Source organism: Diplotaxodon limnothrissa, linkage group LG3 (assembly GCF_057381915.1).
Source record: "Diplotaxodon limnothrissa isolate DT_005_m linkage group LG3, D_limnothrissa_male_GT1.1, whole genome shotgun sequence".
Taxonomy (NCBI): domain Eukaryota; kingdom Metazoa; phylum Chordata; class Actinopteri; order Cichliformes; family Cichlidae; genus Diplotaxodon; species Diplotaxodon limnothrissa.
In genome coordinates, this window is record NC_140598.1 from 49,934,297 (window position 1) to 49,947,217 (window position 12,921).

A 12,921-nucleotide genomic window follows, 5' to 3' on the forward strand; every position below is an offset into this window, starting at 1 on the left:
CGCGATTTTACACACGTCGGGATTGGTGTAAACGCTGGAATTTACGCCCTGGTGTTACTTGTAGATCAGCGAAGCTCCGCGACCTAAGAAAGGGGCGGAGATAATTTTGTTGTCATCGAAGATGATTGAACGGCGATGACCGCAGATTTTCACGCATGAAAAGAAGGGATTTACGTATCAGAGGCTGTACCCCAATGGGAAGTTTATCGGCGATAAGAAAAGAGAAAGGTAATAATTTTCATTACGGCGGTCCTGAGTGCTAACGCTGTTCGGTAAATAAATCGCCTTTGGCCGCTTTATACGGCGGTGCCATTGTTGTTTTGAACTAAACCAGCAATAGCTAGCGCAGCGTTAGCCCGCGTTGGCTGGTGTTTAGTGGCTAGGCCGCGACTGCACGTCTATTTATACTGGCTACTGTTCAAATGAATTATCGTTTGACCTAGATAGCGGTTTCATACACAGCTGCACGCCGTATTTTAGACGCTCACTGCACACCGCTTCTTTTTTGCAAACGATGCTAAGCTGTTGCGGGCTTCCCCCGATAGGGTTGCCTTTAAAGAAACGTTACTGGGCGTGGAAGGCATAGACAGGTGTTACCTCCGTCCGCCTACCTTTCAGTTTCACGCGAGACTCAGAGCGCACGGGTGAAGTTTTGCTGTCTATACCTATTACATGTGACTCGTGAGAAAATAAACATTTAAAAAAGCGTTTCCGTGTGAATTTTAGGAGCCTTATGAAGACCGGGGACGACGGAGCCCCCAGACCGGGCGATGTGTCCTAAACAGAGCCAGCTGTGCCTCGGCACCGAGGGTCTCTGCCCACCGGCATATCCGTGACAGCTGACCTCCCAAAAATGACCCGACTGGTGTGGACACTTGAGTGATAATTTCTCGGAGACTAAGCTGATCACTTGGCAATCATGTCTGTCTCGGTGAGTACAGTTTTTCTCTTTATGTTCGTGGATTTGCATGTGTTCGTGTGGCAGTGTCGCAATAGCTCGGATACTTTGAAAGTCAAGGAATAATTTGCTTTCCTCGCTTTCTTTCTTTCTTTTAAACTGGTTTATTTGTTCTCTGTGTCTTATATTGGGATCCTCAGTGCCTCCATTGCAAAAGAGGTCCCACATGGCTCATTGGAGCTCGGTTGTCCCCGGGGGGTTGGTTTAGAGAATGAAAGGGGGCCTGACTCTCTGGCTTTGGGTTGGCAATTAAACCCTAAACAGCAAGGGACAGATGTGCCTCTCATCCCCTCCCCCTTCCCTCTCATCCCGCTCATTACCATTAAGCTCTTGTGTCCATTTGATCACTGATCCTCCCTGACTGTGGCCCTCTTTCTCCCTTCCTCAGGATGAATTGCACAGCTGTGAATTTTGATTTGGCTTTTAAATTTTCCATCTTTTTCTTTTTTTGTTTTGTTTTGTTTTCGTTTGCTAATCCCCCCCCCCCCCCCCCCCCCCCCCCCCAAAACCAGGTCTTTCACACAGACATTTAACGAGATCTTCCCTATTCACTCCCTTTCACTCTCCATTCAGCATCGAAACAATCACCCTTTTTATACTCCTCACTTGGCACTGCCACGTCAATGTACTTGTTTGTTTGTGGCGTGCAGGGAGTGTGAATTCAGGCTGTTGATTAATTTGTGCTTTCATATGGCCATTTTAGTTGTTGTTTTTGTGTGTGTGTGTTTTTGTGGGTCAGTGCTGATCACTGCTGCTCTCGTCTCTTCCTCCTGCACAGACGGTATTGGCAAAGGCGTTGTTTGACAACACGGCAGAAAGCCCAGAAGAGTTGGCTTTCCGAAAGGGCGACATCCTCATGGTTCTTGAACAGGAGCAGAGCGGCGGGCCCGGGTGGTGGCTCTGTTCGCTGCATGGCAGACAGGGGATCGCCCCCGCTAATCGCCTTCGACTCCTTCAGACCGCCCCGCCCCCTGGCTCGGACCCCTGTCGTGGCTCCAGTGAAGACTCGGTCTACCTGTCGCCTGGTGCCCCGCTGGCTCGGACCGCGAATGATGCGGACGGAGTTTATCGCTCCCCGCCAGCGGTGGGCGAGGGACGAGGAGCGGGGTCGAGACCAGGGGAGCTACGCAGAACTGAGGGCGGGCGGCCACGCTCGCACTCTAGCTCTGGCACCCGGCCCAGACCTGACTGGGATATCGGGGTGGTGGGGCGGCCACGCTCACCCTCTTTGAGAGGACGAGGAACAGACATGACAGGAGCGGTTTATCAGAGCCCAGTGAGTCCCGCGCCTGCAGCAGCTCAGCATGCGAGGCAGCCAGGAGCTCACCTGGCTTCAGAGTCTGTGTATCTTGCCCCCAGCGGAGTGCCGAGGACAGCCGATGAAGCAGAGGACGCTACATATCTTGTTCCCAGAGAAACAATAACCACGGGGGCCTCGGATGACTGTTACTTGGTGCCCAAAGGCACGCCTCTTGCAGGCGATGATGTTTACCAATCCCCAACGGGAGGCTCTGTGGCCAGTGCTTTTTGCTCTAATGGACCATTGATAACCAATGGAACTACAGCTACCCCCCAATCAAAAGCGAACCAGGACACACCTGGGATGTACCAAACACCCACTTCTGTGGGAGTGAGCCTTCCGAGGACACCAGCGACAATTCTGGCTCACCACTACCCGCCTCAGATAACCTCTGCCCAAGCGTCTCCTCGAGCCCTGCTCAAGGGAGCTTCGCCCACCCCTGCCGCTGCCAGGGGCAAGCCCGGCCTTGCCTCTCACCGGGGATCCCCATTGCTTATCAGAGCTGGCCAGGTCAGGGCTCCTGGATCGCCAAATTTCGCCCGCAAACCACCTCCACCAGCACCTCCAGTAAGGAGCGTCACCAGGAAGGACACACAACCATCACAGCTGTCAGCTGACTCTAACTCTGTCCCCAAATCTGCTGCTCAAGCAACTTCTGCAAGCCTGCAGCAAGAAGAGGGCAAACAGAGGGCAGCCCCCCAGGGAACGGAGGAAAGGACGAGTAATGGCGTGGAGAAAAGCAGCAGTGTGCAGAATCAAAAGGGAGAAAATCAGGATTATTCAGATCCTGTTGATGATCAGGTATGTGACGATTATACTTAAAGCGATTAAAAGTTGTTCTATCTAATTCTTCAGTATTTATAAAGTAAGAATAAAGTTATTACCTGTTAATAACATCCTGGCTCAGCAGCTCTGCATGCTGTGAGGGCAGTGAGCCTGTTTCCTTGCTGAACAGAAAAAAATCTGCGTTTCCTGTTCAGTTTTGACCATTTGATAAAAAGAAATGTGACTCATATCAGATTTTAAAAAAGTGTTTCGTTTTTGTTAAATGTTTGTTTTTTGTTTCGTTCTTTGGAAACCCTGCTGGGTTTCATCTAGGGGGTGGGGGAGGAGGCATTTTTAGTGGTGTGTTAAACAGGTTGGGTCGTCCTGTAATGTTGCTTTAGTTCTCAATATGATGACATCATAAGCAGTTTTTTTCCTCTGCATACAGAAGATGTTTGTGAAAGAAGTGGAAAAATCACCAGAAGTGTTACAAAATAACTTTAAGTCAGTATTTTTTTTAAGCATGGCTTGATTTACAACAGTTTTGTTTATCAAATATCAGGAAACTGCATAAACTTGTGTTAACTAAGGTAACAAAGACTGTTCTCTAACTATATGTGGACTGATTGTTCTCATGTCCGTTGTCAACGCCCCGCACCAAAACTTTAAAGACGTCTATTTTGAGCCAGGAAAAGCCCTTCACCATGTACATGAATCCTTTTATTACTCCTGGATGGTACTTGTTTGGCAATAAACTTTTAAAGTCTCCATCATATTTACTGGGAATATTTTAGTGTTAAATTAAATATTTTTTTTATGGATTTTTCTTTTTTTTTTTAATTCTAATGTTGCCTTGGTAGGTATACGATACACCTCCGAAGGGCAGGTGGCAGCATCCAGTCCCCTCTGCACTTGGAGAAGATGACAGCATTTACGACACCCCCCGCAGTGTGCCACCGCAGGCCGACGCTGAGTCAGAGGTAAAGACTTTGCACACGAGGCTGACTTATGGATAAACCTCTGAATTAGTGTCTAAAGCAACTGCTTTATTTTTTGTTTGACTGTGAGCTGTCAAGTGGCTTTATATCCTCTTTGCCTTCCTTGTGTGGCCACGATGAGCTCCACTGCTGGCTGTGGTAGCTTGGAAGTTCAGTGTTTTATAATGATTAAATGTTTGGGACAAACTGTTTTCCTGTGGTCAATCCATCCACCTGTTTTCATATCTAGGTCCACACACATTTATTTAATTAATTAAACCAGTATTAAATATCACTTAGAGGAATTACTGAAACAGTGGTACGTTGCAGTTGGTGCTTCATCTCCCGGCACACAAAACGCAAAATCAACTTTAGAGAGCGTCTGACAGAGAATTACTTACAGGGCTTCTGTGTTTCTGTTTTGTTCCTGTCATATTTTGACCTGACAAACATCCAGCAGAATCAAAATGCTCTGATTACCCCCAACCCTAGTATATTAATTTGCTGGGAACTGTGGGAATCTGCTATGCTGAATGCATGCCTACACAAGCAAAGAACAAGAGATGACTATCATATACCCCGCCACTATTTCTTCCCACATTCCAGTATTAGCCTGTCTCCCTGCCCCCCTTCGAGGCGAGGCCACACCTGTCTCTGTGTGCTCCTGGAGCCAGTCTATCCAGTACAAATGCTGCTTCTATTTTTCTCCCAGTCACACCCATCTGTCACAACCATGCCAAGGATACACCACCGCCATCACCACCACCACCACCACATCCCTGCCCCCAGTGGTCTCCACTTTAAAGTTACTTGAAAATGTGTGCCAGCTGCTGGGTTATTTTTTCCCTCCTTGCCTGCAGTCACTGTATGTGGACTGCAGGCTCGCTTTAAGACTTAATGAATAAAAATGTGTTTCCCACATCAGTGGGAGTCAGTAACTCTTTGCTGGATGTACCTACAGAGTGCATATGGGTTCCCTTTTTAATGTAGCATATAATTGGTACTTACTGCATTTACTGCATGGATGAAATGTTATTATTATTATTATTATGCCATTATTGGACTAAATAATAAAGAATCTACCTGGAGTATCTTCCTTCCTTTCTTCATATGTTTTTCAAATTTCAAAGTTTCGCAATGTTTTCTTTATTTATTTAAACAATCAAATCTGCTTTTCCCTCTTCACTGATAGGTCTATGATGTCCCCACAATCACTCTGACTAAGGCCACAGTAGATGTTCAGCCTGACGAAGCTGATGATGAAGTCTACAGTGTCCCTACACTTCCGGGCGTCCCTCTGGCACCGGGAGAGTCGACCAGCAGCCTCTGTGGGGAGGAAGTTCCTCAGGTCGGACGGGTTTCTTGTGTTCCTGGATCCGAGAAACGAGTCAGTGGTGGAGATAATAGCCGTGGTGACTCTGAGCCCGATGGTGGGATTTATGACATGCCAGCTCTGACTGTCGAAGTCCTTCCTCATTCCTCATCATCTTCTTCCACCTCCACACGCCGCCTCTCTGTGTCTAGTAACGGCTCTGGTGACATGCAGTGGCGAGCTTCGCTTTCCAGTCTGGTCCACTCTGTGCTCACCACAGTCTCCAACTCGCCCTCCACTCTGTCATCACGGGACCTGGCTACCTCACTGGCGGAAATCCTGTCCACCTGGAAAGCCAGTCATTCAGGGGATCCCCCGCCACCCCTTCAGCAGGCCTGGGCACGCTTATCGGACCTGCTCCCAGCGTTGTCTGCCGTCGGTAGCGCTCCTTCATCCGAAGGGCTCTTGTCGCTGGTCCAGCGCTCGCTTGAGGAAAGCACCCTCCTCTTACAGGCTCAGGGCCGGCCCCGTCTGCCTTCCCAAGAATCTCTGTCACGTAGGCCGTTGCCTGCGCTCCCGGTGCCTGATGGGAAGTCATCTGGAGGAGGAATGGGTTCCCGTAAAAGCAGCTGGATCCAGGAGAGGCCTCTGCCTCCAACCCCTCAGCCTGCTTTCCCCTTGCCTCCTACTCCAGCCACGGTGATGCTCACAGTGGGACCTGCTGATGAAGAAGATGATCCCAGCAACGAGTATGCTGGGATCGGCTTGACTCCCATCCCGGCTCCAGTTCCTACTGGAGACAGTGTTGGATATGTAAAGCTGCAGGTTAGTTTTTATTATGTTAGGAATGCATCGTTTTATAGTATCACATTAATTTCTTCCTTACCTTGATATTTATGCTATATATGCATCTAATTCCTTACAGTTTCTGTTATTGTGCTTTAACACATTTTTTCCTTTGCTGGTAACTAGTCACACATGTTCTCTGGTCACTTTGCTCTAGGGTAAACCTGAACCGCCTCCTGACGCCCGCACTGAGAACGGACAGACACAAACTATCACCTCAGAGCCACGGGTGAGCTGTTCCCTCTGTGTTTTTACCTCTGTTTACTTGATCCTTTGCTCCTGACTCACTCACAGTGATTCCCCACAGCGAAGGCATCGATTCACTCTTGTTTTCACAGTCTGCTCTGTTTACTAGTGAACAGTATGACTCTTTAATCCAGTTTGCAGCAGCTGTTTGTTTTACCAATACAAGCTTTATACTCCATAAGTTTACCTAGTGCTGTGTATTTGTATGCTACTGCAGTCTTTCAAATGAATCTGTTTACTCCGCAGTTAATTCTGAAATCAGTCATCCAGGTTGACAGGAAAGTCAAGTAAGCACATACATCAGCATAAATGTATGAGGTGCCATCAAAAAAATTAAATTCTTTTTATCTGTATTTGGCCTCCATCGCTTCAGAACTAGTCACATTGTGGATGGATACGCTGTTCCTTGGCCCATTTTGTAAGCACCTCAGGCACCTGGATCTCCTCCACTGTGCCAAAAGAAATCTTGAATTCCATTTTGGAAAAGAGCATGAGGTTGAAATCTGGAGAATAAAGCAGAGCAGCAGGGAAAGATGGTGGTAGAGGTGCAGCCAAAAAAACTTGGATGTGAGCAAGCATCCATCAAAACTCTGGGTTAGCGCTGATCCTCTCCCTCAGTCACCTCAGGGTGTTTGAGGAGAACTCTGCTTTGATAGCCTGACAAATTGTGGCCTTCATCTCTGTGAACCTGGGCTTCTTGCATCACCATGTGTCAACCCTAGATGTATATGTGCGTGTCATCTGCACAGCAATTAAAAATATACGTTCACATACTCTTGCCAAGTGAGAGTATGAAGACGGAAAATAAAATGGGGCTTTAAATTGAACCTTGTGGTACACCACAGGCATCAACACGACCATGCTGTGCTCAGTTTACACACGATGACAGTCTCTGAGCTTTTTTTTTTTAATCACACCTTGTCCTGTCTTGCGAAAACTCGAAGTCAGTTCTGTTGCATCAGACTGAAGTCATGTCTTCTTATTGCTCCGTCTGCATTTTTCCTGCCCCTCGCTACATTCCCTTGTTTTGTCATCGACGGGTAACAAGAGGTCACTTGTGGATCTCAACAGACTTTCTTACATAGGACGGAGACTCCAGGACAATGAGTGACAGAAGAGCACAGTCATCCTTTGAGCAGTGGCTGACGTGCTGTATGGACCCTCTGTTTGTACGACTCGGGTTCAGTTCAAGGCTGCCTGCTTTGACTTACCATATGCTAATTTGGTTATATATTTTCTGCTCTCATTAGCAGCTTTTTCATGTGTTATTAATACATTTCCTGTTATTTGACTATTATATTAGGACCGTTTTTTGTGTATGTATCACATGCTTTGATCCTATTTGGATTTTATGAAGACAAACAGCCTTAAACAGTTATTTGGCACAATTAACAGTGGCTGCAATTCTTGCGCAACTCTGATAGGAAACTCTGACATTTAGGACTTTGTCTTTGCTGGCTAATATTAAAATATGAAGTCAGTTGACTGAAGCCTAGAACTACTTTGACAATCAAATGCCTTCTCTGGCACACGATTTGTAAGTGGGGTGTTAATAAAATGTGAAAATGTCTTAAGCTTTGAGATGAAGGAATTTCTGGGCTTTAGGACGCAGTCCTGTGACAGTCTGTTTTGGTATTTTGGAGCTCAGTTAGGAAAGAAATAAATCAGAAGGAGCCCTTTGGACTCTAAGACGTTTATTGCAGGTGGTTTCTCAGCCTCTTTTACACTTTGTGGACTAAATGATTAGTCAAGACATGGTTGCAGATTATTGCTAAGGTTAAAAAATAATATAGAATACTTTGCAAAAGTCTTGAGCCACCTTTCATTTCTTTATATCTGACTCTATTGTGATTATTTAATGTGGTCTTGAGCAATACTTCTCCAGTCTTTCTGAAGCTCCCTTAAAGTTTTTCTTTGGCTGCTTTTTCACTCATTTTCAGTCCAGCCCTCCTACCTGACCATTTTCAGATGTATGAATCATGCAATTGTAAAAAGCACCTAATTCAAGTGTTGAACCAGAGTTCTGTCTACACATCATAATTTAGCAAATAACCAATATTAAGTGGTATCTTTAGGCACTTTGTTAGTAGCAGCCTGCTGCAACAACACATCATTTGATCCCATTTTTTTAAACATATATTTATTGGATTTTGCATATTCCCAAATTTAGTTATGTATTTTTCATTACCTCACTCTCTCTCCACTTCCTCAACTTCCCTAAACAAACTAAACTCGATGTTACATTGTTTAACCATTGGTCAAAAGAGGGGCTATCAACATTCTCCCAGCATACTGCAACACAACGTTTGGCCTGGAGTAAGCAAAGGTAAACTGTCTTTCTCTCTGTACGAGATAAATTACAGTCATCTGGATAAATGCTTAAAATACAGAACACAGGACTTAACAGAACAGGGAAACATGGGACCCGAGAAATGCATTTTAACACTGAGCACCAAAACTTTTTACACTTCCACAAACAGTGATACAATGAAGCTTGGTGATTGGTACACTTACAACATTTGTCCAGTATATTAGGATCAAATTTATTTATTTGCAGGGGAGACATTTGTTCGCATTATCCAGTTAAAGTCTCAATCGGGTGTTGATGGTTTGGGTGTGTGTCTTTAAACATATTTTACTCCACTCAATGGGTGAAATATCTTCTAACTCTTGTATTCACTCCTGTCGCTTATTGTCTGAGGTGCCTCTGTGCTTCTCAACCAACATGTTATAAAACTGAGAGACCGAAGCAATTTTTTGTAACGTGTTTCTAGGATGGAAAGTGGAGGCTGTTGCACTGAATTTTTGATTGAGCCAGAATAAAACGTCATTTGTTATTGACTATATAACAAAGATGACACAGTTACAGGCATAAAATTGTATTTTTGCATCAGTTAGGTGATTCCCAAAGAGCAATTAGCAGAATATGGAACTTTTCTCAGCATTTTGTGAAATGTGTCCTTAAATTTTTTTTGAAGAGACGGAACAAGTGGAGGACAAAAGAAATGTCCCCCAAAAATTATCTACAGCCGATGAACAGTTTCATGTTCTTTGTAATACATGGGGAAAAAATCCAACAAAGACCCTGCACAGGAGCTGAGAGATGCTTCAGTTGATCCATCTGCTGTTCACTGAAGCCTCATCAGAAGTGAGTGTCCACAGGCATCTGTAAGACACGGAGGAGGCTCTGTCATGGTTTGGAGCTGTATTTGAGCCAGTGTTGTTTGAGATCTTGTCAAAATTGGTTGAATTATGAACGCAGGTCATCATGAACATCAGATTATGATCCATTTAAGAACATCTCACACTGGCAGCATCTTCGTTTTTCGGCATGACAGTGATCCCAAAAACACAGCCAATGGAGTGGCAGAGCCTGGACCCTGAACATTATTGAAGCAGTGGGACCATCTTGACAGAGAAGAGAACCAAAGACTACTTGAAGAAATGACACCAAGGATTGCAAAAGAGAGTTCAGATTGTGAAGAATAAAGGCAGTCATACCAAATATTAGCTTTCTAGCTTGTACCACCTCTGTTTTTGCCTTATATACTATATTTTTATGTATGTTTCCACGTGTTTTAATAAATCGCTGCTCCCATTTTCCATGCACTATCCTAAGAAATAATGAGATTTGCACAGTGCTGTAAATATGTGCGTTGTGTTTTTTATTTTAATTTCTCAGGACTTCTTTCAGTTTGCTGTTTATGTATCTGAAAGTCTTGTTTTCATTCTCCTTAATTCAAATTAGAAACCTTCTGGCTACTTTCCTACATTTCTTGTGCAGATTTTCATTTTCCTTTCTCATCTTTTTCAGTTGACCCCCTCCCCTCCTCTGCCAGTGTCCCTCTCCCTGGAGGACTCAGAGCTGCTCTCCTTCTACTCCTCTCAAAGCCTCGCCCACCTCTCCTGCCTGGCGGATGCCGTCGATGTGCTCTTCAGCAGCGTGAAGGGAAACCAACCTCCTCGAATCTTCGTCGCCAGAGGAAAGAGCCTCATTGTAACTGCGCACAAGCTGGTATTCATCGGGGACACGCTCTCCCGTCTTCTCACGTCTGCTGACCTCCGGGCCAAAGTATGTGGAAAAGTTGGCATGATGTTTAGATCCAGCATTTCATAGCGGTGTAATATCTTTAATATTTTTTTCCCCCATCAGATCACTACCTCGGGGGGACGGCTCTGCCAAGCTTTGAAGGCAGTCGTGGTGGCAACAAAGGGTGCTGCACAGAACTATCCATCAGTATCTGCCACCCAGGAGATGGTGGACCGTGTCGCAGAGCTCTCCCAGCAGGCGGCCGGCTTCTCCACTCTGCTGCAGCGTCTGGCAGAAATATCTTCATGATGTTTCTTAGTGCTTACGTTAAAACAAACAACTTTGTCTACACTACACATCTATTTCCTCCTCTCTGAAATGCCTTATTTGTTGTTACACTCGTTCATTACCCCTGTGCTTGAATGGGATGGAAGGAAGCGAAGCCGAATCCTGCGGCGAGGCGTTTGTTCCTCGCCACAGCTGTTATCCAGCTGTTTTCACCGTGTTGCGTGTGTCGCCTGAGCGCGTGCTGGTTTGCTTTTGTTTCTCCACTGACCTCTGTGCTTTGATGCCAGGCAAAAATAGTTTTTTAAGTGTTAATTTATTGAAGATTTTGAAGCCCCTGTGTGGTTTAAGTGTCCGTGTGGACTTCCTATTTTGGGAGCTTTGCTTTAATGTGCTTGCCATATTTTTTTTTTCTCCCCCCCCTACCTCTCACACGATAGCCATTTTTCCTTCCTTCCTCTATTTATTCAGCCACCCCCGATTTCCAGAAATAGTCCAGAGGAGGAGACTTTACATCCTTTTTTCTTACTGTGATACCTGAAGGGCCTTTTGTGATTATCAATTCAGAAGCTGCAGAAGCAGCATGTTGTGTGTGTTTTTGGGGGGCTTTATTTGGGAGAAATGTTGGAAGTTTTCCCAGCTTCTATTCTCAATCTGTGCAAGTGTTTGCGTGTTTTGTGTAGTGCCCCATTTCCACTTAACAAGAAACATCTCCTCATTCTTCAGTTTGCACGTGTTTCACATCTCTATGAAGAAAAACAAAAGCTTTTTTGTCACAGAGGGAGAATATGTCTGTGGGTCGATGAAGGGGTTTTTGATTGAGCAACGTTAGCTGGGTGACAAATTGCCTCATCCTATTCTTTCCCACAGTCATGTGGCAGGTTTGGTAATGGATGCGAAACCTGTTGACCGAGTTCACCTGTCTTCACACGTCTTGTTATGACTTGCATCACTTCTCTTCTTTGACTTTTGCTTTTCAGCATCATTTTCCCATAAACTGCCTGTCATCGCCTCTTATTTATGTCCGCTTTGATAGTTTGAAGCCATCTTATTGTGGAAGTGCACATCAGAAACCAGTTGTGATTATTATGACGGAACAAAGACGGGGACGACGGTTAACTCTACATCAGTTTGTGGGACTTTATTGTGATCGTGAACCTATGCCTGTGGAATGAAGCATAGTCTGCTTTTCAATTTAAAAGAGACACTTTGTATTTTACAATCCATGAAAACAAACCTGTTTTGTGTCTAACACTACTCCACTTTTCATACTGACAGGTGCACAGCACGGCCTGTGAGTCATAATTGGTATTATGCTCCTCTCTGCGACAACACGTCAGCATATTCACACTACACATCTTGTTTGTGAGAGAACACAGCCAGGGGGATAAAACTTGAATATAGCACTACCTTCTCTTCTGGCAATCATATTACTTTGCCCCCCCCCCCCTTTATTTCCCCCTACTTTTTCTTTTTCTAATGTTTCAGATTTAAATTGTTGACTTGGTTTCCAGCTTTTACATTTTCTTTGCTGCAGTGCCACCCTGTGGAGGTTTGAAGTATTTTCCAATGACTAGCAGCCTGTTAAAATGGGCTGTGTGTGTGTGTGTGTGTGTGTGTGTGTGTGTGTGTGTTAAGGGAGCATGATGGGCAAGTAACCTTTAGCTGTATATTTATTGTATGCCAACGTTTATGTTCCTTTGCTTTCCCCATCTGCATGGCTTTAATTTGCTTATACTTTATACATATATATATGCACATCCTTCACCTGAGTGATGTGATTGGGTGATTTGCAATGAACAAAGTTTTTCTTTTTCTTTTTTTTTCCGAGTTACAGTTCAAAAATGGCTGTCTTTTCTTTTGTAACTGGATGGGGTTTTTTTGTTTTTTTTACACTATTTGAACTCAGTATGATCTGTTATGCATATTGCTGACATATAGAAGTGAATGCTTTTCCTACAGTAATAACAGACCTAATCCTCCTTATTTTTAACACTACATTGGTTGTCTGTCTTGTATTCCTGTTCAGAAAACACAAATACATTTTTTTGCAAATAAAATATTGTTTGTTTTATTTGTTGTTGTATTACTATATTAGTCGTGTTTATACAAAAAAAACATTTTGGTAAGAGGATCGTTCGGACAAGCCGAGCGCTTCCGGAAACTCCCGAGCTGTGACGCCGAGCGGCAGCCGTAGCGACG

At 44.8% G+C, this 12,921-nt stretch overlaps 1 protein-coding gene across 1 annotated transcript; it reads left to right on the plus strand.

The window, feature by feature from the left end:
* Window positions 1-145: 145 nt before the first annotated feature.
* On the plus strand, window positions 146-12,589 carry efs (embryonal Fyn-associated substrate). Its single transcript, XM_085349516.1, has 8 exons — window positions 146-228; window positions 727-931; window positions 1,737-3,059; window positions 3,884-4,003; window positions 5,193-6,137; window positions 6,316-6,387; window positions 10,219-10,476; window positions 10,558-12,589. The coding sequence occupies exons 2-8, from the start codon at window positions 920-922 to the stop codon at window positions 10,741-10,743; spliced, it is 2,916 nt and encodes a 971-aa protein (XP_085205642.1). The 5' UTR covers window positions 146-228; window positions 727-919; the 3' UTR covers window positions 10,744-12,589.
* The last annotated feature ends 332 nt before the right edge of the window (window positions 12,590-12,921 follow it).

Coding starts and splice junctions, on each gene's coding strand:
- efs (XM_085349516.1), top strand. Junction 4,004..5,192: donor AGGCCGACGCTGAGTCAGAG/GTAAAGACTTTG, acceptor CTTCACTGATAG/GTCTATGATGTCCCCACAAT. Junction 6,388..10,218: donor CTATCACCTCAGAGCCACGG/GTGAGCTGTTCC, acceptor CATCTTTTTCAG/TTGACCCCCTCCCCTCCTCT.